The sequence below is a fragment of the Nerophis ophidion genome, unplaced genomic scaffold, assembly GCF_033978795.1.
Source record: "Nerophis ophidion isolate RoL-2023_Sa unplaced genomic scaffold, RoL_Noph_v1.0 HiC_scaffold_115, whole genome shotgun sequence".
NCBI classification, from domain to species: Eukaryota; Metazoa; Chordata; class Actinopteri; order Syngnathiformes; family Syngnathidae; genus Nerophis; species Nerophis ophidion.
Genome location: NW_026907037.1, coordinates 1 through 26,967, shown reverse-complemented (window position 1 = coordinate 26,967; position 26,967 = coordinate 1). Strand labels below are relative to the sequence as shown.

The window sequence follows — 26,967 nt, the reverse complement described above, 5'->3', positions numbered from 1 at the left end:
GTGACTTTTAATGCCTCACAAGCAAACAATTTATGTTAAAATACTGAACAGATGTTTACCTTATTCCAATTACAAGCAGTATAAACAATACATATGGTTAATATCTGCCCTTTACCTTTGTTAGGTCACAATTACAACGTATTATTTAAAACATAATAAAGAAAATAAATTAAAATCAAGATATGAGTGGAAACAAATTTGCAAGTGAAGCAAGCTTTTTAGAAACGACCGACTTTTATTTTGTTGAACTTGAAATGTAACCCATTGAGGTGCACAACACAAGCTGAACAACATGAACACAGAGTAAACATAGCAGTGAAGACAACACATTGAACACATGGCCTGTAGCCACTAGCCTATACAACACTTGAGGGGCAGAGCTTTACTGTGTGTGTGTGTTGCAGATATACGTGTTGTTTTCCTCTCCATCTTGGGTCCGCACACTTCTTCTTGTTGCTGGTGTTCACAACCCAGAATAATGAAAAGATCAGGAATTTTACTAAGACTTCTGTCTCTCTTTAAGAAGACATGAGTGGCAGACATGTATCAACAGCATCACACACTTACTTCAGGCTCTGCAGACAGGCCACCAGCATTCTTCTCCTGAATCCTCCTCACCATGGCTGCAGAGGCTGGGGTTCTGGGGACAGGATTTCTTCTCTCCATTTGTGGTCTCACCAATGCCATTCCCAGACCCTCAAGGAAGGGCCGTCTTTTCTGGAGCTTCACTCGTTTCCACTCTGGGTTCAGTGCCATCCAAATGACAAAGGAGTTGTACGCTGTGATGTCCAACATGTCAAATATTATCACCAGTGGCCAGCGTAAAGTCCTCCGTTTGCAGCTGTAGGCCGTCACCAGCTTGTCCATGTTGTCTACCCCTCCTTTTGTGGCGTTATAATCCATGATGATCTCTGGTTTGTGGTGTTCCTGGTCACAGATTCTTCCTTCCCCGTGCAGTGTACACATGAGCACCACATTCTTGCCTTTCTTCGGCACAAAGGATACCCGGGATGTGTCAGCCGTGTATACAAACTTGGAAGACTTGACACGCCTGTTCTTTGAAGTCAGCAGTTGAGGTGGGAGCTCTGACCTGTTTGTCCTTATTGTTCCCACCATGGTCAGCTTCCTCTTCAGGAGCTCCTGTCCCAGTTTGTGCAAAGTAGAAAAAATAGTCGCATGTGATGTTGTGTCCACGGAGGCACTGAGACATGTCGAGGACTTCTCTCATTCCTTGTTTTTTCTCAGGGGCTCCTCCATCAGGTTTCCCTGTGTAGACTTGTAAGTTCCAAGCATATGAGGAAGTGACATCACTGGCAGCCCAGATCTTTATACCATACTTTGCAGGTTTAGATGGTATTTACTGCCGTAGTGTGTGAATGTGAGTGTGAATGTTGTCTGTCCGTCTGTGTTGGCCCTGCGATGAGGTGGAGACTTGTCCAGGGCGTACCCCGCCTTCCGCCCGATTGTAGCTGAGATAGGCGCCCGCGACCCAAAAAAGGGAATAAGCGGTAGAAAATGGATGGATACTGCCGAAAGGGGCCCTTAAATTGCATCAGCTGTTCATCAATGGTGACATTTGGCCCAGGGTTGTACAGCAAGGGGAGAGCGAACAGCGTTTGCAGGTAGTGTTGCAACTTTGTGTGGGAACTGCTTATTTCATGTTTTTGTACCTGCTGTTTGTGTGGGAACTGCTTATTTCATGTTTTTGTACCTGCGGTTCCCACGCCGGCACTGTCTGCTCTCGTTTACTCGCGCATTTGACCCTCTAAAGTTCTGTGTACATACACTCTGTCCTCCTCCTGTCTAGGCCTGCTGTGTGTGTGTGTGTGTGTGTGTGTGTGTGTGTGTGTGTGTGTGTGTGTGTGTGTGTGTGTGTGAACAGAACATCAATTTCCACACTTCTATTAGCTCCAGGTCCAGGGGACCCCGAACATCCTATATGTAATAGAAATGTGTAGGGGGGTGTATGGTGTGTGTTCATTAAATATGTATTCTGATATATGTTCTTCACAGAAAATGAGCCAAAGCCAGTGAGTCTCAGTTTGGAGAATTCATTAATTGTATTATTTTTCTTTTAATAAACATTGAAAACGGGTCCTACAGACCCGAACACCACACAAGGATTAAGACAACCGCTGAAATGATGTATAAAGTAAATAATAATATGCTTCCAGAAGTGGTCCAGAAGATGTTTCAGATGTGAACCAGTAAATATGAACTAAGAGGGATTTATGAGTACTCAAAAGCAAATGTATTAACAAATGTAAAACAAATATATACACCATATAATGTTAATCTATAACATCAATAATAATTAAAAATGATTTCTGAATATCTCTATACACATATAAAAGTATTTTGTCCTGTTTATTCTCACCTTTACAGTCAAAGTGTTGTTTATTTTTGAATAAAGTACACAATGTTGTATATTGAAACATGTACTTGACTTAAAAATGCAAAAGATCTAATCTATAAATGTTAGGATCTATGTGCTGATTTTGTTAGAAAGTCAAAGTCTGGACAGTTTATTTCAAATCCTGCAGTTTCATTTGCTGCTGCTGTTCTCACCAGCACACTTGTGTTTCTTACACTGCTACTTAGAAGACAATCCATCCATCCATTTCCTACCGCTTATCCCCCTTTGGGGTCGCGGGGGGAGCTGGTGCCTATCTCAGCTACAATCGGGCGGAAGGCAGTGTACACCCTGGACAAGTTGCCACCTCATCACAGGGCCAACACAGATAGACAGACAACATTCACACACTAGGGACCATTTAGTGTTGCCAATCAACCTATCCCCAGGTGCATGTCTTTGGAGGTGGGAGGGGCCTATCCCCAGGTGCATGTCTTTGGAGGTGGGAGGGGCCTATCCCCAGGTGCATGTCTTTAGAGGTGGGAGGGGCCTATCCCCAGGTGCATGTCTTTGGAGGTGGGAGGGGCCTATCCCCAGGTGCATGTCTTTGGAGGTGGGAGGGGCCTATCCCCAGGTGCATGTCTTTGGAGGTGGGAGGGGCCTATCCCCAGGTGCATGTCTTTAGAGGTGGGAGGGGCCTATCCCCAGGTGCATGTCTTTGGAGGTGGGAGGGGCCTATCCCCAGGTGCATGTCTTTGGAGGTGGGAGGGGCCTATCCCCAGGTGCATGTCTTTGGAGGTGGGAGGGGCCTATCCCCAGGTGCATGTCTTTGGAGGTGGGAGGGGCCTATCCCCAGGTGCATGTCTTTGGAGGTGGGAGGGGCCTATCCCCAGGTGCATGTCTTTGGAGGTGGGAGGGGCCTATCCCCAGGTGCATGTCTTTGGAGGTGGGAGGGGCCTATCCCCAGGTGCATGTCTTTGGAGGTGGGAGGAGCCTATCCCCAGGTGTATGTCTTTGGAGGTGGGAGGGGCCTATCCCCAGGTGCATGTCTTTGGAGGTGGGAGGGGCCTATCCCCAGGTGCATGTCTTGGGAAATGTCACACTTGCCACTGACAGTTTGTGTTTTAGTTTCTCCTCTATGTGTTTAGAATATCCTGTCCTTAGTTCCTGTCAGCACTCTTATTTTGGTCCAGCTTCCTGTTTGTCTCCCTGTGTGCTGTTTTTCCCTCAGCTGCGGCTGATTGGCACCTGGCTACACCTGGCTACAATCAGCCCGCTCCTATTTTACCTGCTTTTTTCCTCCGGTCAGTGCTGGATTATTGTCGTTGCCACATGTCGCACTTGTCTTTGCTACCTGTCGTATCTTGTCTTGTCCATGCAGCGTTGCTGTAAGCTATGTTTGATTGCGGTTTTTAGCTTACTGCCTTTTGTTCCCTGCTTCCAGTTTGTTTTCTAAGTACAAGTACGACTTCTGTTTTCCAAGCTAAATTTCCTTTTTGTTTTCTAGCTCCCATGCTAGCTCTCTTGGGTTGTTATCCTCCCATGTGCGTGCTTTTTGTTTGTACCCTTTGTTTGGTTTTGTTCTAGTATTTTATATTAAAACCATGTTTCCTTATTCAATGCCTGACTCCGTCTCCGCATCATGGGGTTCGTCAACAACAAACTTTGACAGGAAGTGGGAGGAAGCCGGAGTACCCAGAGGGAACCCACACATTCACGGGGAGGACATGCAAACTTCACACAGAAAGATCGCGAGCCCGGGATTGAACACAGGACTACTCAGGACCTTTGTATTGTGAGGCAGACGCACTCACGCCTCTTTCACCGTGAAGCCTAGAAGAGAATCTTTCACCACACACACTGCAACTCAACACTTACTTACCAGTGTGTATTCTCATGAGTCTTTTCAAAAGCAGACTTTGTATAAAACTTTTACAATATATGTATAATGTAGCCTGCATGTTACTTAAGTAAAGCACTGTACAAGTATTAAGTAAACAATGAATTATATAACTGGGCTAGATCAGAAGAAACTCAATTCAGCTCTAGGAATGGAGAGTAATGAAGACTGAACACAGGTTTTATGTTTAAATGGTACCAAATTATATTAAAGAATTATAGGGAAAATAAACAACAACAAAAAGACATGTAAATTGGAATGGCCATTCACATTTTCAACATAAATTACAGAACGTTCAATATTTACAATGTGATGCAGTACTTGATTCAGTCCTTGTTTTTACCAAAAATGGTATAGGCGCAACACGACACTTCATTAAACGACCTCGCAAAGTCCACGTTGTGGTGGCAGTGTCCAGAGGGGTTTTAGTGAAGGTAACGGGGTAAATGTGAAAGTTCAGGAGGACAGAAATGAACACGTTGCGTTATGGAAAACCAAAGGGAAAAAACAGAGCGGCTGCTGAGGATTCAGTTGGGTTGGTTCAGTTCCAGGCTCTAGTTCAGGCTCTAGCTCGCCATCCAACATGGCCAATTCCGCAGATAAATCCCACTTAAACACTCTCGCACGACGACCCACGGCTTCAGTAGTTGGCTCCTGCAGCAACGTCCCTCTCGCTCTTCCTGGAAGCAGCCCACTACTGGATTTTATGCTTCCCGCAATAGGTCACATGACCGCGTGACGCAATGACGCACGCAAAGACACGAAAATAAATAGGATATTTAAGTAAAATGATATTTAGATAGAAAGATATTTAATTAGAAATAATATTCAATGGGGTTTTGAGAGGATATTTAAATACAATTATTTAAATAGGAAGATTTAATTAGAAAGAATATTCAATGGGGTTTTAAAAGGATATTTAAATGAGGATATTTAATGGGGTCTTGTCACCCAGGTTACAATAAGGTATGTCTCCAGTGTGTGTTCTCATGGCTACTTTCAATGTGCTTTTTCACAAAAAACGCTTTAACACATTCTGAGCAGGAAAAAGGTTTTTCTCCAGTGTGTGTTCTCATGTGTACTTTCAAAGTGCTTCATTGTACAAAAGCTTCACCACATTCTTAACAGTGAAAAGGTTTTTTATTCATTGTGTATTCTCATATGTGCTTTGAAATGGTCCCTTCGGGTAAAATCTTTACCGCGGATTGAACATAAAAATGTTTTTCTCCAGTGTGTATTCTCATGTGTGCTTTGAAATGGTCACTTCGAGTAAAAGCTTTACCACACATTGAACATGAAAAAGGTTTTTCTCCTGTGTGTCTTCTAATGTGTGCTTTGAAAAGGTGCCTTTGAGTAAATCCTTTACCACAGATTGAACATGAAAAAGGTTTTTCTCCAGTGTGTGTTTTTGTGTGGTTTACCAAATGTCCCTTCTGGGAGAATCCTTTGCCACAAATTGAGCACATGAATGGTTTTTCTCCAGTGTGTATTCTCATGTGTCTTTTTAATTCTGCTTTTCGCGCAAATCTTTTACAGCATTCTGAGCAAGTAAAAGGTTTTTCTCCAGTGTGTATTCTCTTGTGTGTGTTCAAATGTTGCCTATGAGTAAAATCGTTACCGCAGATTGAACATGAAAAAGGTTTTTCTCCAGTGTGTGTTCTCATGTGTCTTTTCAAATCGTACCTCTGAGTAAAATCTTTACCGCAGATTGAACATGAAAAAGGTTTTTCTCCAGTGTGTGTTCTCATGTGTCTTTTCAACTTACTAGGAGATTTAAACGTTTTGTGACAGAGAGAAGATGTGAAGTGAGTGTTGTCAGTGTGACATGTCTTATCATCTTTAGAGTCTTCATCATCAGTGTCAGGAGAGTGTGACGTTGTGTCCTCACTATCTGATAGTGGAGCTAAGAGCTTGTCTGCTTGTGATCCTCCACAGTGGTCTCCATCAGCTTCTGTTGTCATGTGTTGTGTTGAGCTGCTGCTTGGAGGCTCCCCCCCTCCCCTCTCCTCACTTTCACCTTTCACCTCATCATCTTCACTCTTCACAGGGACACCAGTCACTGGGAACTCCTCCAACCATTTAGGCTGACTGATGCCCTCTTCCACCTCTTCCTCTTTAATGTGGGGCATCAGTGAGCCTTCCTCTTCCTTTTTACAGGGAAGGGTCTGTGTCAAAGAGGAAAAAGAGACACCAGAGGGTCCGTGGCGCCTGGTCTTCCTCTTTGAAGGATCCTCCTTCACCATCCTGAAGCTACACTCCTTTTTTTCAGGCAGAAGTTGTTCTCCACAGACGTCTGCAGGACACACAATGACAAACATGCTTGAGAAATGTCCAGTTTTGCTCAGTCACATGAGGCATTCAGTAAGTTTACATGTACTTAAAATAAAAAGTGATTATATGAATTGGCCTGAAAACAAACACATTGCTCTTTACAACATTATTCACAGGAATAGAAGACCACTTTTTACGTGGGGTGGGCAATATGGCCTAAAATCTAAATTAAGATAAATTCCCTTTAACCTGAATGCAGCTGGGATAGGCTCCAGCGCCCCCTGTGATGTTAATGTCACTTACTGATGTATAAGCTTGGAGAAAAGATGAGGTTGTTTACAGTGTAAATCTGTATTCTGTATTGTTGTCTCAGCTCTGCCGACATCTTGTGGTCGAGTTTGCTCACTGCGAGTGCTGTGGGTTGAAAGTGTATTTCCTTTTGCTTTCTTCCTTGAACCCGAAGTAATGTTTCGTCATTGATCTCACCAAGCAACGTATGGAAGTGAAACCGGAGATTTCCATTTAATCGGGAACGGCGCCGCCATAGCGACAGACTTGATCCGTTTTTTGTCAATGTGTCAGTGTCGACCGCCTGGCTTCTATATTTAGTGGTCGACACAACAAAGCGGTTCAATTGAGCTAAAATCTGCTCGTGTGGGACAGGAAGTCATGTATAAACACTAAATAAATGATCCAGTTTACTTTCAAAGTATAATATTCTGTTTAAGGTGGATGGTATTTTACACGTTGAAAAGTCCTAATGGACATGAAGTCAACTTGTCAAAAGGTTGTCAGACCTAATTTCACTTAATTGACACAAAGGGATGAAAACATTCCGATTCTAAAAGGCCCAAAATTAAAGAATCATAAAACAGGCATATCCTGGGCAGCTATACGGAGGTCTGTACTACAGCGTTGTATTAAAATGACTATTTCCATCTCCAACATGAAAGCGAGTGTCGCTAACACTACTGCACACAGGAAATCATGTGGAGGAGAATTGCAAGTAGTTGAAACAAAGATTGTGAATGACTGACAAGAGGCCCACTTTGTTCATGTAAGTCTACTGTGGAATAAACATACTCAGGTGCTGAGAGGGATGCACAAAGTAAGACCTCTTAGTCCAGTTTAAAATCCACAGACCAAGAAGGACACACTCGGATATAGCAATATATTGATGAGGGCAAGAATTAAGTTATTAGGTTTATTTTCATTTATATCGGTCCCGGCCTACGATTGCGTGAATATTTTAATGCCTCTGGAATTCGTATTTAATTCTTTTTAATACCATTTAAGGCTTTAATTTAGGCAAAGTCCATTCAATGACTTTTAATGCTTTTTAATGACGCACAGAAACCCTGCTAAAGCTCTTAAAAATAAACAAATGTGGACCGATCCATACAAAAATCAACAATAACAATACCAAGCATAATATCAATATAAGGTAATTACAGAAGTTTGATCGATATTTTGTATTACATATATTTTGTTGAGTTTTTTTTATTGTTTACAAACTCAGTAAAAGGGAAGACTTTAAGGGCATAAACCTAATGATTTAATTCAGAGCCATATTTTAATATTCAATTGATATTCTAACACCAGCATCCTGTGTTTTTGTCTGATTATGATTGCCAACAAAAATGTAATCATTCAATTATCCTGATGACTTTAAATACCAGTATCCGCATTGATATGACCCATACTGCTTCTGAAACTATTTGGTACTGGATCGATACCAACATTTGTATTATCAGCCAAAACTAAAGTATCAAACAACAAAAACAGTGATTATTACATTTGAACAAAAGAGAAGACTAAGTGATTATTACATTTTAACAGAAGTGTAGATAGAAACACATCACATTAGAAAGTTCCTAAATAAAAATATTCTTCATGGAATTATTGAGACATTTCTAGGATGTGTTTAGGATTTTTACGAGATTTTGATAGAATTTAATACAGTCTAAGGCAACTGGACGGTTTCAGGTTCGATTCTACTCACTGCTGTTGTGTCCTTGAGCAAGGTACTTTACCCACCTGCTCCCAGGGCCACCCACACTGGTTTAAATGTAACTTAGATCATGGGTTTCAATATGTAAAGCGCTCTGAGTCACTAGAGAAACGCGCTAAATAAATATACTTCACTTCATTTAAAAGGAAACCGCACTTTTGTAATTTATTTTGCCTATCAAGAACACATAATTTTATTTTTTATGCATTCTAAATAGTAATAAATGCGATCACAATCTGTTTACAATAGAGGCTATTAGAGTCGCACTATTCTGCCTAAAAATAACTTGAAAAGCATCCAAACACCTCCATTAAGGTTTTATGTACATGCAGTAGGTATTTATGTCATTTAGTAACAGGTACTTTTTTAAAAAGATGGAATATTTATGTATTTTTGCTTATTAGCGCATCACTTTCAAAAAAGCATCACTACATGTGCTTTTTTTTTCAACATCAATAAATATTACACACTGCAGACTTCATGAGAGCCAACAAATATAATAAAACATCACTTACTGTACAAGGTCTGCTGTCACTATGACGCAGACTGATAGAATCTTGTTATATTCCCGTTTAGATGAGGAAAGACTCATAATCGTCGCACGGTATGGGGGGTGAAGCCAAGCCTCTTTTCGGGCCTAAATTGGCTGTCAAAGGGAACCAACTTGTCAGAGTACGTCCTCATCCTTCTACTATCCAGGTGAGAGGCCACTTATAATAACAACATCACTAATACTTGGTTGGTATTCAAGCCACGAAGTGCAAATGGAGTATTGTTGGTGCTTTTTGGATGGTTATAGAGGACCTCTCATTGGCTCCATTGCAAGTGGACTTTTATTTACATTCATGAGTTAGAATGGGATTTAAAAATATATATAGCAATAGTCATGTATTTCATAATGATTGTGACGGATAGAAAAAATTCCCCCCAAAAAGTGCAGTTGTCCTCTAAATTCAAACGATTAGATTTAAAGGCCTACTGAAATGAGATTTTATTTAAACGGGGATAGCAGGTCCATTCTATGTGTCATACTTGATCATTCACGATATTGCCATATTTTTGCTGAAAGGATTTAGTAGAGAACATCCACGATAAAGTTCGCAACTTTTGGTCGCTAAGAGAAAAGCCCTGCCTTTACAGGAAGTCGTAGACGATGACGTCACATGTTGATGGCTCCTCACATATTCACATTGTTTTTAATGGGAGCCTCCAACAAAAACAGCTATTCGGACCGAGAAAACGACAATTTCCCCATTAATTTGAGCGCGGATGAAAGATTCGTGTTTGAGGATATTGATAGCGACGGACTAGAAAAAAAAAAAACGCGATTGCATTGGGACGGATTCCGATGTTTTTAGACATATTTACTAAGATAATTCTGGGAAATCCCTTATCTTTCTATTGTGTTGCTAGTGTTTTAGTGAGTTTAATAGTACCTGATAGTCGGAGGTGTGTCTCCACGGGTGTTTTGACGCCAATGTCTCAGGGGAGTCGACGGCAGCTTTATGGACGGCACAAGCTCAGCTTTTCTCCGGTAAGAAGCGACGTTTTAACCACAATTTTGTCACCGAAACCTGCTGGTTGACATTCTGTCGTGATTCATGTTCTCTTGACCGCGCTCTGATCCATAGGAAAGTTTCACCTCCGGGAATTTTAAACAAGGAATCACCGTGTGTTTGTGTGGCTAAAGGCTAAAGCTTCCCAACTCCATCTTTCTACTTTGACTTCTGCAATATTAATTGAACAAATTGCAAAAGATTCAGCAACACAGATCTCCAAAATACTGTGTAATTATGCCGTTAAAGCAGACGACTTTTAGCTGTGTGTGTGTGCAGCGCTCATACTTCCTATAAACCCGTGACGTCTTGCGTAGACGTCATCGTAACACAACGTTTTTAAGACGAAACTCCCGGGAAATTTAAAATTGCAATTTAGTAAACTAAAAAGGCCGTATTGGCATGTGTTGCAATGTTAATATTTCATCATTGATATATAAACTATCAGACTGCGTGGTGGCTAGTAGTGGCTTTCAGTAGGCCTTTAGGAACCAGTACTAAAAAAAAAAAAAATGGTACTTGGTATACAGCTCTTATCTTCACCACTAAACCTTTGAAATATGCTGACATATGTGCTGCTAAGGTAAATAAACAGTAGCCATATTGAATGTTTGCCTTCATTTGACCAGGTGAGGTAAGGAGGACGGCCTCTAGGTCACATGGTTACACCCCAGCAATTACACTGTTGATGATTGATGAGCATTCATTTTTAAATGGTGGTGTTAAAAAGCAAATATACCTCCATCTTTAGTGATAAATGTGTCCCCCGGATGAACATGTGTCACAAACATTGTATTAGATGATATGTGGATGTTGTGCTTACTTGGACTGTGATGAAGCTGTGAGGACTCAGGTGGTTTGTCTTCATGCTCTTCAGTCTTCAGTGGAAACTTGCTGACATCAGCCTCCTCCTGTCCTGGAAGAAACTCTTTTTCCTGAGTAACCCAGAGATCCCCCTCTTCCTCTTTAATGTGGGGGGGCTGTGGATCCTCCTGCTGCTGAAGGGGACGTTCTTCTTGACGAGCGTTCATCTGTTGGACGTCCGCAAGACAACACAAACAAACTTCAGCTCAGATGTGTCAAATGTTGTTTAGTCTATCAAATATAATATTTTCCAAGTGGACTGACACCACTCTGTGGTGATGTTCTTCTACACATGGAATAATCATCAGTAATTGATTATTATGAATTGTGTCATTGATCCTATTTTCTGCATTTACATTAATTATTGTTTAAAAAGTAACAACTTATAGAAAACCTCCTGCTGGGATTTTAATACCGTCATGACTGCATGAAGTCAGTCTGCACGTATAAAAGTGTCATTGTGCTGCAGCATCAAGTGACGCCAACTGGCTCCTCCCACTACCAACCTACCAGCCAACCTTGACGTGCACCTCCAAAATAGTCCCACCTCACGTCAACGGTGACCAGGACTACAGAGCTGTGGTCGGTTGGCTTTACTTTTACACACAATATCCTCTCCTTGTTTTTCCTTCTGCAAAAGCAACATTTTTAGCCCAACAGACAAGAAACAGAAGTGCAGCGAAGCACGTGTAACAAGTGCCAGCGAGTGTGGCCGTGTGATAGTATGTTGCTTGAACCTCACTCACACCTTAAGAAATGTGCTGGCGTGAGAAATATATATATATATATATATATATATGTATATATATATATATATATATATATATATATATATATATATATATATATATATATATATATATATATTAGGAGTGGGCAAATTAATGTGTTAATTACGAGTTAATTCATCACTCTATTATTTGATCGCACATTTGCGTATGTTGTTTACATGCTTTTATTTTGTTAACGCCTTTTCTTAACAAGATGGCAACTCCCGGATGTACTTCGGCGTCGATGGGCTCTTGGTAAAGATGGAACATTTGGCAAAAATACCGGACAATTCTGCAAATGTCATGGCTGGCTTACAGCGTGGTCACTCCGGGATCACTTACGACCGCCAGACAATTCTGGATGTGGATAGATCGGGCCGTTTTGGACCGAATGACGCGTGCTTGCTAGACCGGCTAGCTAGCATGGGAATACTTTGCCGGCTACATCCAGCGGCCTGTGAAGCAGCGGAGTATATGTGTTGTCGGTCTATTTATGAATAATGCAGACCAGGAGTGTCGGCTGAGTTCATAACGTTTGCTTTCAGAGCGTGCATATCACAACATACAAGATGCCGTCATGGCGACACAACCTATACCGGGCTACCGCGCATGCTCGTCACTCCTGTTGCATGCTGGGTAGGGTAGTTCTTTTTTTCCCTGGCTCATAACATCACAATATAGTACCATGTATATGATGCGTTCAGTTAATTAAAGCACCAAGCAAACAATCGGAAAATTCCCATCATATCAATTCCTAGATAAATGATAAATAAATAAATAAATGGGTTGTACTTGTATAGCGCTTTTCTACCTTCAAGGTACTCAAAGCGCTTTGACACTACTTCCACATTTACCCATTCACACACACATTCACACACTGATGGAGGGAGCTGCCATGCAAGGCGCCAACCAGCAACCATCAGGAGCAAGGGTGAAGTGCCTTGCTCAGGACACAACGGACGTGACGAGGTTGGTTCTAGGTGGGATTTGAACTAGTGACCCTCGGGTTGCGCACGGCCACTCTGCCACTGCGCCACGCCGTCCTATGGTCATAATTATTTTAAGTGCACTAAGCAGAATAAACACAACATTATTAATATTGCTAGAACAGATAATTTGATCAAACATTCCCTAAAACAGCCCACTACCTGTAATATAGTTTTTTTAAACATAAGATCCCTGATTAGAAAAATGTTTCTGCTGTTACCTCAGAAATTGCCTGTTCAGATGTTATGATTGTGGCTCAGAGATTTGTATGTAGATTATATTTATTTTCCATAACAAACAGGATAACTTAAATACCCTGGCAGTGGCAATTAGCTTAAATGTTTGTATTTACATTTTTTGAGTTGATTTTCATAAAATATGCTATTTAACTGCTACTGTTTAACAAGGACTGATTTAAATTGTTTGCACAACAAATGTTTTGGCGCTTTTGTTCATGTGAGAGAATATTCCAATAAAGGTGCACTACACACTACTTTTGAATTCATTATTGGGCTTTGTGTATACAATGCAGTTAATCGCGATTAATCGGAGAAATAGTGCGATTAACTTCGATTACAATTTTTAATCGTTGCCCAGCCCTAATATATATATATATATATATATATATATATATATATATATAAGAATATTTGGGTACCTCATGATTTGATTACAAACAAAATATTGATGCATATTCAACTTGTGTGCAGTATATTAAAGCCATTTTTCATATTTAACATTTATTTAATTAAACATTTATTTTAGTCTGACTGAATAAGCATTAATCGCTTACAATTGTGCAAATAGTGTTTTCGTAATAACAAACACCAGCTGATTTAATTTCCATGATATGTCCACCCAATGCAGCTGAGATAGGCTCCAACACCCCCTGTCCCCCCTCGCAACCCCAAATAGGGACAAGCGGTTGAAAAATGGATGGATGGATGGATGTTATCAAGGTAATAGAAGTGCGTGCAAACATCATTTGTATTTATTGCTAATAAAGTTGACACCAACATAAAGCAGACCACTGCAATAATACATTATATTACACTGTCATCACAATAACAATAATATAATTCTTTTGTTCATCCTGTAAAGCATCTTTGAGTACACTGAAAAGCGCTATACCAAATAAAATGTATTATTATTATTATTATACCATGTGACTTATTCCAGACTTAAATTACGAGACGTTCGTTTCTTTCTAGTAACAAATATTTAATGATGTTAAGCGTGACTGTAATATACAACAAAAAAACAGTTAAAGTATTAAATAAGTCAATATAATTCTCATAGAGAACATATAAAATACACTCCTCAAAAAAAAAAAAAACGCTCGCATTTGCTACAAAGGCCTGCTAGCGGGCTAACGCTAGCACGTTAGCTTCGAACAACATATGAGTTAAATAAGATAAATAATATGAAAATATATCATGTATATTACCTCATAAGCCGCGTGTACAAGAGAGGAGTGGAATATATTCTTCCTATTGTTACACCAGCAACTCTTTTTTGTCTTCTGTGGCCGGGCGAAGGAAGTGTGCACCACTCACTATTGTCCCAGTGAAACACGTGTTTGAAGGAAGTGTGCACCACTCACTAGTGTCCCAGTGAAACACGTGTTTGAAGGAAGTGTGCACCACTCACTATTGTCCCAGTGAAACACGTGTTTGAAGGAAGTGTGCACCACTCACTATTGTCCCAGTGAAACACGTGTTTGAAGGAAGTGTGCACCACTCACTATTGTCCCAGTGAAACACGTATTTGGCCAACATTTGTTCTGCGGTTGAGAACACCTCGATGACGTCACACAGGAGGAAGAACAAAACAAGACGTTATATTGGTTATTATGGTTACAGGTCTTAATTACAACGTACATGTGCACATGTGTGTCGTTTAACATAGTAAACGTCCTTATTAATTGTTTGTATGCGGATACATTAGTCTGAGTGCACTTTGACGTGCTAGCCTAGCCTGCTGGTTAGCTTAGCTTGTTAGCTGCTAACAAAGAGAGGCGGAAGTGATCGACACATCAAAGCAGAGATCCAATGTAAGTGTAAAGTGTTTTTATTGTGTGAACATGTCTATATTACAAATGATGTGAGTGTTGGTGAATCAGCGACTAACTGCTGCTGTTGAAGAAAAATGTGTGATGTTAGAAAAAAAAATGATAGCAGAGTACAAGGAGGAACTTTGTCCAACAAGAGAGGAGAAGGAGCGACAACATCAACTACTGGACGCTGTTTTCAAGAAACATCAAGTTGTGTTACACATCCTTCCATCCATCCAACCATCCGTCCATCTTCTTCTGCTTATCTGAGGTCGGATTGCGGGGGCAGCAGCCTAAGAAGAGAGGCCCAGCCTTTCTTTTCCCCAGCCGCTTCGTACAGCTCTTCCCGGGGGATCCCAAAGCGTTCCCAGGCCAGCCAGTTTCTAACATAATAGTGAGAGTCCAAGCCATAGTGGGGCCAGCCGGAGACCATCCCGAGCAGGGACAGGTCAGCAACGCAGAGATGCCCCCAACCGATGCACAGACGAGCAGACCACCCTGGGTCCCGACTCTAGGCAGATATATATATATATATATATATATATATACACACACACACAATAAAAACTAAATAAGATAAGGCTCAGAATTGGTTTCTTAACCAAACCTTTTGTTGTGTACCAGAGAAGGGAAGGAGGCAACAACCAGGGCAGGACTGCGGTTTACAAGGTTTATTTAAAACCTTTGATGAATGCGTGGCGTGTGTATGCTACTCAAAGTGAATGAGTACCCACCTGCTCCCAGTGCCACCCACACTGGTTTAACTGTAACTTAAATATTGGGTTTCACTATGTTAAGCGCTTTGAGTCACTAGAGAAAAGCGCTATATAAATATAATTCACTTCACTTCACTATGTGTAATATTAAATATGTAAATGTTACCAAGGGTTGTTGTCTGTAAATGTTGGTTGTATCTTTGGTCGTAATCCAAGAGGGCAAGGCGAAGAGGCAGGTCGTGGACAGGCAGGAGGTCATGGGCAAGAGCAGGGCAGCGTGGTCTGGGTCCGAGCAGGGAGGTCGTGGATCGAGGAGAGCAGTCAGGAATCCGGATGCGAGTTGAGTGACAAGGCACAAATAAGGAAGGATAGCGTAGTCACTGAGGAAATACAAAAGGACATGAACCAGGGGAAAACAGAGAGATAGAGCAAAACAAGGGCAAGAAATTCACTGGGAAAACAGGGAATGTCAGACGTGATGCTTACTGGAAGGTTAGCGACGTTCTGGCAAAGGGTCCTCGGGTCTGCTGGTCTTTATGCTGCTCCCTCTCATCAAGTCCAGGTGTGTTGATTATTGATAGCGTGTAGGCTCGTTGCTGCGTGGGCGTGGTGCCCTCAGCACGAGCGAGGGCGCTTCTTGGTGCGCTGTCAGCAGAGGCGCCTCTTGGCTCACTGTCAGCAGAGGCACACGCAGCTCCAGCCGCTGAGGTAACGCGGGTTCGACTCCGCGTCATGACACCTTTCTACATATAAAGTGCAACATTCTCACATATAAAGTGCAACATTAAACTGCTTCAAGTTGTTGCTCAGATTAAATAAAATGACAAAACTTTTCTTCTACATACAAAAAGTGCAGCATTAAACAATTTCAAGTCAACTCAGCCTCATATTAACTTTTCTTTTTCCCATCCTCCAGCCTTTAACCCTGATGACTTTCAATCAATTTTCATGTTTTCTGCCAGAACAATCAGTTCATCCACCTTGTCTGCAGAAAGAGCAGACCTGCTTGCAGTTACAATGTCTCCAGCTGTGAAAAATACCCTTTCGCTGGGCACGGAGGTAGCAGGTATGGTGAGGTAGTGCCTGGCTAACTTGGCAGTAAGAGGATATGTGGGCTCATTGTTCTTCCACCATAGAAGTGGGTCAAAATCGAGTTTTTAATGCACTATGGTCTTAAATCTGCTGCTGTAAAAACACCAACAGCATTTGTTATTGCTTTAGCCCTGCCTGAGTCGCCTAGTAGAAGCTGCTTGAATGCAGTGGGAGCAGTGTTTGTTCGTCTTTCTCTTCGTTGAAGCCATGTTACCCATTGTTGTATCGCACTGCAAAGCCGAAGTGTTCCCAAACGGGAGATCTTAACGATGCAGGAGTGTCTTCCAGCTCTGGCTTTTACACTTTGTAGTAGCCCGGTCGTTGTTAGCATGCTGTGTGTTGTGCCTCAGTGTGCATTGTTGACACAACGTGTGGTGCGCTACTTAATATGTCCGTGTGGAAACTTGTTCAATACACCTCCGAACCAGAACCCCCGTACCGAAACGGTTCAATACAAATACACGTACCGTTAAACCCTTAATACACACACATCTGAAGATTATAAAAAAAAAATATATTTGGTGGGCCAAACAAAATGACTCGGCAAACCAAAGTTTGGTATGAGTGATATGACCTCAAATCTATATCTTAATAACAATATATGTCACGATACATCATTTGATATATGATTGATGATAGAAAAAATTCAAAGCGGGTTACAAAAGCTCCTAATTTGGCAGTTGACATATGCAGTAACATATTGTGTCTTTTCTAATTGTATTATTTTGTCAAAACAATTATTATTAATGTACTTGTTTATTTACTATTAATATCTGGTTTATTTATTTGACAAAATAATACTGGAAATTATGTAATATTTGACTGCATATTTCAGCAACTAAATTAGGAGCCTGTGTAGTGTTAGAATAATTGTTTCTAAGTTATCACAAAAACTGTGTTGCATTGAGTGACTGGTGAGAAGCAAAAGCTGTCTTTGCAACCTACCAAGAGTAAGGCTCGTAAAACTCCACTGTGTTGGGGAAAGCAAGATGAAGGTGTTCCTGTTTTCTTTCATGTATTATAATCAAACATAAAGATATTGTCTGACCCAAGTACTACAAAAGCAAAGAGGAAGCAGAACCAGTGAGGGGGACCTCTTTTTGAACCTCCTTTTTCAACTGTTTTACGAACCTCTTTTTGAACTGTTTTACGAACCTCTTTTTGAACTCATTTACCACCTTTTCTTTTGAACTGTTCCGTAACCAAAGGCAACGCTGTTTACGACACACTTCCTTCTCGAAGCAGCTGTGGTCATGTGGTCGAAGAAAGTAAAATAAAGAAGGGGGAGTACAATCTTTCGCCAGAGCGTGGGTGACACTGTAAAAAGTTAGAGGTCGACACGTTTCTCCTCAATTGAATCCAAATTTAATTATGTCTCTGTTTGATTCTTTGCATCTTGTCTTGTTTAATTGATGTCATCAGTGTTTGAACCTGACATGTAGCCTGTTTTAAAATGGTTTTATTACTAATTCTATATGAAATAATGTATCGCAAAATACATTTTAAACCATATCGTCTATCCATAGTAGAATGTCCTGTCGTCCTGGTTTGTTTTTCTATTCCTGTAAATAATGTTGTAAAGAGCAGCGTGTTTGTGCGTCACTGAGATTTCAAGAGAGTTCATACGATAACTTGTTTTTCCTAAGTGCATGTAAAAGTACTGAATGCATTGTGTGACTGAGCACAGATGCTGTGTTTGTCTTGCAGACGTCTGTGAAGAACATCTTCACCCTGAGCAACAGAAGTGCAGCTTCAGGATGCGGACGGAGGAGCCACAGCCCTCCCACATTAAGAAGGAAGAGGAATACCTACTGATGCCCCATTTCAAAAAGGAAGAGGAGGACCCACTGACACCCCGATTTAAAGAGGAATATGTGGATCCACTGACCCCTCACATTCAAGAGGAAGAGGAAGAGCACAGCATCAGTCAGCAGAGAGAGCATCTTGAAGGACTGGAGGAGGTTGATGTCACCAAGATGCCAGTGACTGGTGTCCCTGTGAAGAGTGAAGGAGGTGAGGTGAAAGGTGAAAGTGAGGAGAGGGGAGGGGGGGAGCCTCCAAGCAGCAGCTCAACACAACACATGACAACAGAAGCTGATGGAGACCACTGTGGAGGATCACAAGCAGACAAGCTCTTAGCTCCACTATCAGATAGTGAGGACACAACGTCACACTCTCCTGACACTGATGATGAAGACTCTAAAGATGATAAGACATGTCACACTGACAACACTCACTTCACATCTTCTCACTGTCACAAAACTTTTAAATATCCTCGTAAATTAAAAAGACACATGAGAACACACACTGGAGAAAAACCTTTTCATGTTTTATCTGTAGTAAAGATTTTACTAAAAGACAAAATTTGAAAAGACACATGAGAACACACACTGGAGAAAAACCTTTTTCATGTTCAATCTGCAGTAAAGATTTTACGCATTGGCACAATTTGAAAACACACATGAGAATACATACTGGTGAAAAACCTTTTTCCTGCTCAGAATGTGGCAAAAGTTTTGTAATAAATCAAAGGTTAAAAGTACACATGAGAATACACACTAGAGAAAAAACTTTTTCCTGCTCAGAATGTGGTAAAAGTTTTGTAACAAATCAAACCTTAAAAGCACACATGAGAACACACACTGGTGAAAAACCTTTTTCGGGTTCAATCTGCGGTAAAAATTTTACTCTAAGGCCCCTTTTAAAAACACACGTGAGAACACACTCTGGTGAAAAACCATACTCCTGTTCAAGATGCAACAAAAGCTTTCGTCACCGACAATCTTTCACAGTACACATGAGAAGACACCCAGGAGAGAAAGTGTTGAGTTGCAGTGTGTGTGGTGAAAGATTGTCTTCTAAGTACCAGTGTAAGAAACACAAGTGTGCTGGTGAGAACAGCAGCAGCAAATGAAACTGCAGGATTTGAAATAAACTGTCCAGACTTGAACTTTCACTTTTCTAACAACATCAGCACATATAACATGTGTGACATCATTGTTGTGTGTGTACAATAATGTTAATATGTTTCTAACATTTATAGATTAGACACTTCAAATTAGTGCTTTTATTTCAGTCAAGTACATGAGTTAATATACACATTTGTGTACTTTGAAATGAACAGATTTTTGACTGAAAAGGTGAGAATAAATAGTATATAAAATATGTTACTTACAGTAAACATTTTAAGTGTAGATATCCATAATTTACTTTTATACTTATTCATAATAGTGTTTCATATGTTTTTTGTAATAATGAAGAGTTGCATTTTTTTTTCTAATTGTAGATGATTCCATAGATGAACTCCTTTATATGATGTACATATTTGTTTTACATGTGTTCATACCTTTGCTTTTGAGTACACATAAATCCCTCTTAGTTCATATTTACTGCTTCACATCTGAAACATCTTCTGGACCACTTCTGGAAGCATATTATTATTTACTTTATACATCATTGGTGCAGGGAACGGTGCTGGCCCCTCTTCTCTTCACCCTGTACACCGCTGACTTCTGCTACAACTCAGAGCTGTGTCACATCCAGAAGTACGCGGATGACACAGCCATCGTCGGGTGCATCAGGGACGGCAGAGAGGAGGAGTTTTGAAACCTGGTGAGGGACATTGTTGTCAGGTGACCAAAGACTTTGGGAGGTCGAGTCCACGGTCACAACCTATTGTGATCGAGGGAGTTGAAGTACAGACCGTGGACTCATTCAAGTACCTCGGGGTTTGGGTGGACAATAAGCTGGACTGGACTGTTAACACGGACCACCAGTACAAGAAAGGACAGAGCAGGCTGTACTTCCTCAGGAGACTGCACTCCTTCAACATTTGTAGAAAACTCCTGTGGATGTACTACCAGTCTGTGGTTGCCAGTGTTCTGTTCTACATGGTAGTGTGCTGGGGGGGCAGTACATCTAAGAAGGACAGCTCCAGACTTGAGAAACTGATCAGGCGGGCCGGTTCTACAATCGGAATGAAACTGGACTCACTGGTGACGGTGGCAGAGAAGAGGACTGTGGACAAACTAGTGAGCATCCTGGATGATGCCAGTCACCCTCTGCATAGTGTTATCAGTAGCCAGAGGAGCCTGTTCAGTGCTAGACTGCTTCATCCCAAGTGCAGGACTAATAGACTCAAAAACTCCTTTGTCCCACACGCCATTAGACTGTACAACTCCTCTCTGGGGCGGGGGGCGGGGGGTATTAGGATGACAGGGGATGCAAAACAATAACAGTGCAATACGTTTTCATAACATGGTCACTACTGCCTACTTTGTCTTGTTATATTCTTATTAGTGCTAAATATTATAAACTTATCACTCTCCTCGGGCACTGTTCCCCTAGCATTCAAAAAAGCGGTTATTCATCCTCTTCTTAAAAGACCTAACCTCGATCCTGACCTCATGGTAAATTACCGACCGGTGTCTCACCTTCCCTTTATTTCAAAAATCCTTGAAAAAATTGTTGCAGGGCAGTTAAATGAACACTTAGCGTCTAACAATCTATGTGAAACCTTTCAATCCGGTTTCAGGGCAAATCACTCCACGGAGACAGCCCTCGCAAAAATGACTAATGATCTATTGCTAACGATGGATTCTGATGCGTCATCTATGTTGCTGCTCCTCGATCTTAGCGCTGCTTTCGATACCGTCGATCATAATATTTTATTAGAACGTATCAAAACACGAATTGGTATGTCAGACTTAGCCCTGTCTTGGTTTAACTCTTATCTTACTGATAGGATGCAGTGTGTCTCCCATAACAATGTGACCTCGGACTACGTTAAGGTAACGTGTGGAGTTCCCCAGGGTTCGGTCCATAGCCCTGCACTCTTCAGCATCTACATGCTGCCGCTAGGTGACATCATACGCAAATACGGTATTAGCTTTCACTGTTATGCTGATGACACCCAACTCTACATGCCCCTAAAGCTGACCAACACGCCGGATTGTAGTCAGCTGGAGGCGTGTCTTAATGAAATTAAACAATGGATGTCCGCTAACTTTTTGCAACTCAACGCCAAAAAAACGGAAATGCTGATTATCGGTCCTGCTAGACACCGAACTCTATTTAATAATACAACTCTAACATTTGACAACCAAACAATTAAACAAGGCTACACGGTAAAGAATCTGGGTATTATCTTCGACCCAACTCTCTCCTTTGAGGCACACATTAAAAGCGTTACTAAAACGGCCTTCTTTCATCTCCGTAACATCGCTAAAATTCGCTCCATTCTGTCCACTAAAGACGCTGAGATCATTATCCATGCGTATGTTACGTCTCGCCTCGACTACTGTAACGTATTATTTTGGGGTCTCCCCATGTCTAGCATTAAAAGATTACAGTTGGTACAAAATGCGGCTGCTAGACTTTTGACAAGAACAAGAAAGTTTGATCACATTACGCCTGTACTGTATATACCTTTATATACATATATACATACATATATACCTATACTGTATATACCTTTATATACATATATACATACATATATACCTGTACTGGCTCACCTGCACTGGCTTCCTGTGCACTTAAGATGTGACTTTAAGGTTTTACTTCTTACGTATAAAATACTACACGGTCTAGCTCCATCCTATCTTGCCGATTGTATTGTACCATATGTCCCGGCAAGAAATCTGCGTTCAAAGGACTCCGGCTTATTAGTGATTCCCAAAGCCCAAAAAAAGTCTGCGGGCTATAGAGCATTTTCCGTTCGGGCTCCAGTACTCTGGAATGCCCTCCCGGTAACAGTTCGCGATGCCACCTCAGTAGAAGCATTTAAGTCTCACCTTAAAACTCATTTGTATACTCTAGCCTTTAAATAGACTCCCTTTTTAGACCAGTTGATCTGCCGTTTCTTTTCTTTTTCTTCTATGTCCCACTCTCCCGTGTGGAGGGGGTCCGGTCCGATCCGGTGGCCATGTACTGCTCGCCTGTGTATCGGCTGGGGACATCTCTGCGCTGCTGGTCCGCCTACGCTTGGGATGGTTTCCTGCTGGCTCCGCTGTGAACGGGACTCTCGCTGCTGTGTTGTATCCATTGTGGATTGAACTTTCACAGTATCATGTTAGACCCGCTCGACATCCATTGCTTTCCTCCTCTCTAAGGTTCTCATAGTCATCATTGTCACCGACGTCCCACTGGGTCATTATTGTCACCAATGTCCCACTGGGTGTGAGTTTTCCTACCGAGGATGTCGTGGTGGTTTGTGCAGCCCTTTGAGACACTAGTGATTTAGGGCTATATAAGTAAACATTGATTGATTGATTGATTTTACTGTTATATTTTTATTCCCATTGTTTTTATTCTTTTTGTAATATTTCTCTATTTTGTTTCCTTTTAAACCCCCATTATTTACTTTTTACTATTTTTTTTTTTTAAATTGATCTCAACTCCGTACACTGCTGCTGGAATTTTTAATTTTCCTGAAGGAACTCTCCTGAAGGAATCAATAAAGTACTATCCATCTATCTATCCATCTATCTATCTATCTATCTATCTATCTATCTATCTATCTATCTATCTATCTATCTATCTATCTATCTATCTATCTATCTATCTATCTATCTATCTATCTATCTATCTATCTATCTATCTATCTATCTATCTATCTATCTATCTATCTCTCTATCTATCTATCTCTATTATTTGAACAATTGTTTTTTCATTTACTTTTAAAATGTGTGACTTTATGAATTATTTGTTGGGTCTCTATAATCCATTCTATTAATTGTCCTTTTTACTTTCTTGTGTAATATGAATATTGATGTGTGCTTGTTTTATATGTATGTCCCCAGACTTTTATGCAATAAACAATGTATGTTTCAACTGAAGTTGGCTACAATAATTATAGTTAATATTCATAAGTATGTATTTTATTCTATTTCGTATTGCACTCCATTTTTTTATGTTTTCTTTATATGACTTACATGTAGTGTCCAGCTTACTTCATCATCTATATTAACTCCTAAAAATGTGATGACCTTTATTCCTTTCATTTCAATATTATCCATCATAATTTGTGTTTTACATTTTTACAATCTCCAAATATGGTATATTTAGTTTTAAGTGGAAACAAGTGGAAAGGGGATCAATTGGAAGTCTCCTATCAAATTTTAAAAGAAAACTGTTGAAATTATCAAAGTGTGGTTAAAGCTGAGAAAACAAAATATTTGTCAGACTTAATTTTAAGTAGCATCAGTAAGCCATGTGTTCTTTTTAATACTATTAGTAATGTTCTTAAACCGAATCCAGCCACTTCACTGGAGATGACAAGTGAAACTTGTGAAAAATTTCTCTCCTTTTTTAATCAATCAATCAATGTTTATTTATATAGCCCCAAATCACAAATGTCTCAAAGGACTGCACAAATCATTACGACTACAACATCCTCGGAAGAACCCACAAAAGGGCAAGGAAAACTCACACCCAGTGGGCAGGGAGAATTCACATCCAGTGGGACGCCAGTGACAATGCTGACTATGAGAAACCTTGGAGAGGACCTCAGATGTGGGCAACCCCCCCCCCCTCTAGGGGACCGAAAGCAATGGATGTCTAGCGGGTCTAACATGATACTGTGAAAGTTCAATCCATAGTGGCTCCAAGACAGCAGCGAGAGTCCCGTCCACAGGAAACCATCTCAAGCGGATCAGCAGCGTAGAGATGTCCCCAACCGATACAGGCGAGCGGTCCATCCTGGGTCCCGACGAGCGGTCCATCCTGGGTCTCGACTCTGGACAGTCAGTACTTCATCCATGGTCATCGGACCGGACCCCCTCCACAAGGGAGGGGGGGACATAGGAGAAAGAAAAGAAGCGGCAGATCAACTGGTCTAAAAAGGAGGTCTATTTAAAGGCTAGAGTATACAGATGAGTTTTAAGATGAGACTTAAATGCTTCTACTGAGGTAGCATCTCGAACTGTTACCGGGAGGGCATTCCAGAGTACTGGAGCCCGAACGGAAAACGCTCTATAGCCCGCAGACTTTTTTTGAGCTCTAGGAATCACTAATAAGCCGGAGTCTTTTGAATGCAGATTTCTTGCCGGGACATACGGTACAATACAATCGGCAAGATAGGCTGGAGCTAGACCGTGTAGTATTTTATACGTAAGTAGTAAAACCTTAAAGTCACATCTTAAGTGCACAGGAAGCCAGTGCAGGTGAGCCAGTACAGGTATATATGTATGTATATATGTATATAAAGGTATATACAGTACAGGCGTAATGTGATCAAACTTTCTTGTTCTTGTCAAAAGTCTAGCAGCCGCATTTTGTACCAACTGTAATCTTTTAATGCTAGACATGGGGAGACCCGAAAATAATACGTTACAGTAATCGAGACGAGACGTAACAAACGCATGGATAATGATCTCGGCGTCTTTAGTGGACAAAATGGAGCGAATTTTAGCGATATTACGGAGATGAAAGAAGGCCGTTTTAGTAACGCTTTTAATGTGTGACTCAAAGGAGAGAGTTGGGTCGAAGATAATACCCAGATTTTTTACAGAGTCACCTTGTTTTATTATTTGGTTGTCAAATGTTAAAGTTGTATTATTAAATAGAGGTCGGTGTCTAGCAGGACCGATAATCAGCATTTCCGTTTTTTTTGGCATTAAGTTGCAAAAAGTTAGCGGACATCCATTGTTTGATTTCATTAAGACACGCTTCCAACTGACTACAGTCCGGCGTGTTGGTCAGCTTTAGGGGCATGTAGAGTTGGGTATCATCAGCATAACAGTGAAAGCTAATACCGTATTTGCGTATGACGTCACCCAGCGGCAGCATGTAGATGCTGAAGAGTACAGGGCCAAGGACCGAACCCTGGGGAACTCCACACGTTACCTTAACATAGTACGAGGTCACACTGTTATAGGAGACGCACTGCATCCTATCAGTAAGATAAGAGTTAAACCATGACAGGGCTGAGTCTGACATACCAATTCGTATTTTGATAGGCTCTAATAAAATATTATGATCGACGGTATCGAAAGCAGCGCTAAGATCGAGGAGCAGCAACATAGATGACGCATCAGAATCCATCGTTAGCAATAGATCATTAGTCAATTTTGCGAGGGCTGTCTCAGTCGAGTGATTTGCCCTGAAACCGGATTGAAAGGTTTCACATAGATTGTTAAACGCTAAGTGCTCATTTAGCTGCTCTGCAACAATTTTTTTCGAGGATTTTCGAAATAAAGGGAAGGTGAGACACCGGTCGGTAGTTTACCATGAGGTCAGGATCGAGGTTAGGTCTTTTAAGGAGAGGATGAATAACCGCTTTTTTGAATGCAATGGGAACAGTGCCCGAGGAAAGTGATAAGTTTATAATATTTAGCACTGATGGACCTAATAATACAAAAAGCTCCTTGATAAGTTTCCCAGGAAGTGGGTCAAGTAAACATGTTGTTTGTTTTATTCCATTTACACGTTGTAACAATCCTTCTAATGTTATTTCATCAAAACGAGAGAAACTATTTTGGATATAATGATAAGGTTGCTTCTATTCTGGCAAATCTTTCTCGTTTTCCATTAAGTTTTAATGTGGCCACTCAGTGCTCGACTGTGTTCTGTCACTTTGAGCCTGTGTCCATGCCTGAACTTACAGGAATAGTCGGCAAGCTAAAACCCTCGTTATGTTCCACAGACCCAGTCCCCCCTCGCTTTTTTAAAGAAATCTGGGACACTATTGATGTGTCTGTTAGGAACATCATCAACAGCAGCTTGATTTCTGGCTGTGTCCCCTCCTTTTGTGAAAGAGCTGTTGTTGAGCCTTTGATTAAAAAACCAGGTCTTGATCAGACAAGTTTGTCAAATTATCGGCCCATTTCCAAATTACCTTTTGTGTCAAAGATTTTGTAGAAATGTGTTCTGGCACAACTGCAGCCTTTTTTAGATGAAAATAGCACTTTAGATCCATTTCAGTCTGGATACAAAGCTTTGCACAGTACTGAATCTGCACTTTTAAAAGTTTTTAATGACTTGCTTTTAATGTCTGATTCTGGCAGCTCTGCCATTTTAGTTCTTTTAGATCTTACAGCTGCCTTTGACACAGTTGACCACACAATTCTTTTAGAGCGCCTGAGAGACTGTGTGGGTGTCAGGGGGACTGCGTCACAGTGGTTCAGATCTTACCTGTCTGAGAGGTCCTTCTCTGTCAGGCTGGGGGACGCCACCTCCTCTTCTGCCCCGCTTTACTGTGGTGTCCCCCAAGGATCTATTTTAGGCCCCATCCTGTTCGCTCTTTATTTCCTCCCTCTTGGAGATATTTTTAGGAAACATGGAGTGTTTTATCACTTTTATGCAGAAGACTGCCAAATTTATATGCCGATTTCAAAAGGCCACGGCCCCCTGACACCCCTTCTTAACCGTCTATGTGACGTCAAGGCTTGGTT

The 26,967-nt window shown here is 41.1% G+C and overlaps 2 protein-coding genes across 2 annotated transcripts; one reads left to right on the top strand and one right to left on the bottom strand.

The window, feature by feature from the left end:
- Positions 1-5,197: 5,197 nt before the first annotated feature.
- Positions 5,198-14,288, bottom strand: LOC133547467 (zinc finger protein 436-like). The gene is made up of 3 exons (XM_061893144.1): positions 14,160-14,288; positions 10,915-11,122; positions 5,198-6,546 (listed from the first exon to the last, which is right to left on the bottom strand). The coding sequence occupies exons 2-3, from the start codon at positions 11,120-11,122 to the stop codon at positions 5,411-5,413; spliced, it is 1,344 nt and encodes a 447-aa protein (XP_061749128.1). The 5' UTR covers positions 14,160-14,288; the 3' UTR covers positions 5,198-5,410.
- A 233-nt stretch (positions 14,289-14,521) lies between these two features.
- LOC133547466 (uncharacterized) lies at positions 14,522-19,029 on the top strand. Its single transcript, XM_061893142.1, has 2 exons — positions 14,522-14,765; positions 18,281-19,029. Exon 2 carries the CDS (start codon positions 18,331-18,333, stop codon positions 18,940-18,942), a length of 612 nt encoding a protein of 203 aa, XP_061749126.1. The 5' UTR covers positions 14,522-14,765; positions 18,281-18,330; the 3' UTR covers positions 18,943-19,029.
- The last annotated feature ends 7,938 nt before the right edge of the window (positions 19,030-26,967 follow it).

Coding starts and splice junctions, on each gene's coding strand:
- LOC133547467 (XM_061893144.1), bottom strand. CDS start 11,122: ATGAACGCTCGTCAAGAAGAACGTCCCCTTCAGCAGCAGGAGGATCCA. Junction 6,547..10,914: donor ACAGCTTCATCACAGTCCAA/GTAAGCACAACA, acceptor TGTGTCCTGCAG/ACGTCTGTGGAGAACAACTT.
- LOC133547466 (XM_061893142.1), top strand. CDS start 18,331: ATGCGGACGGAGGAGCCACAGCCCTCCCACATTAAGAAGGAAGAGGAA.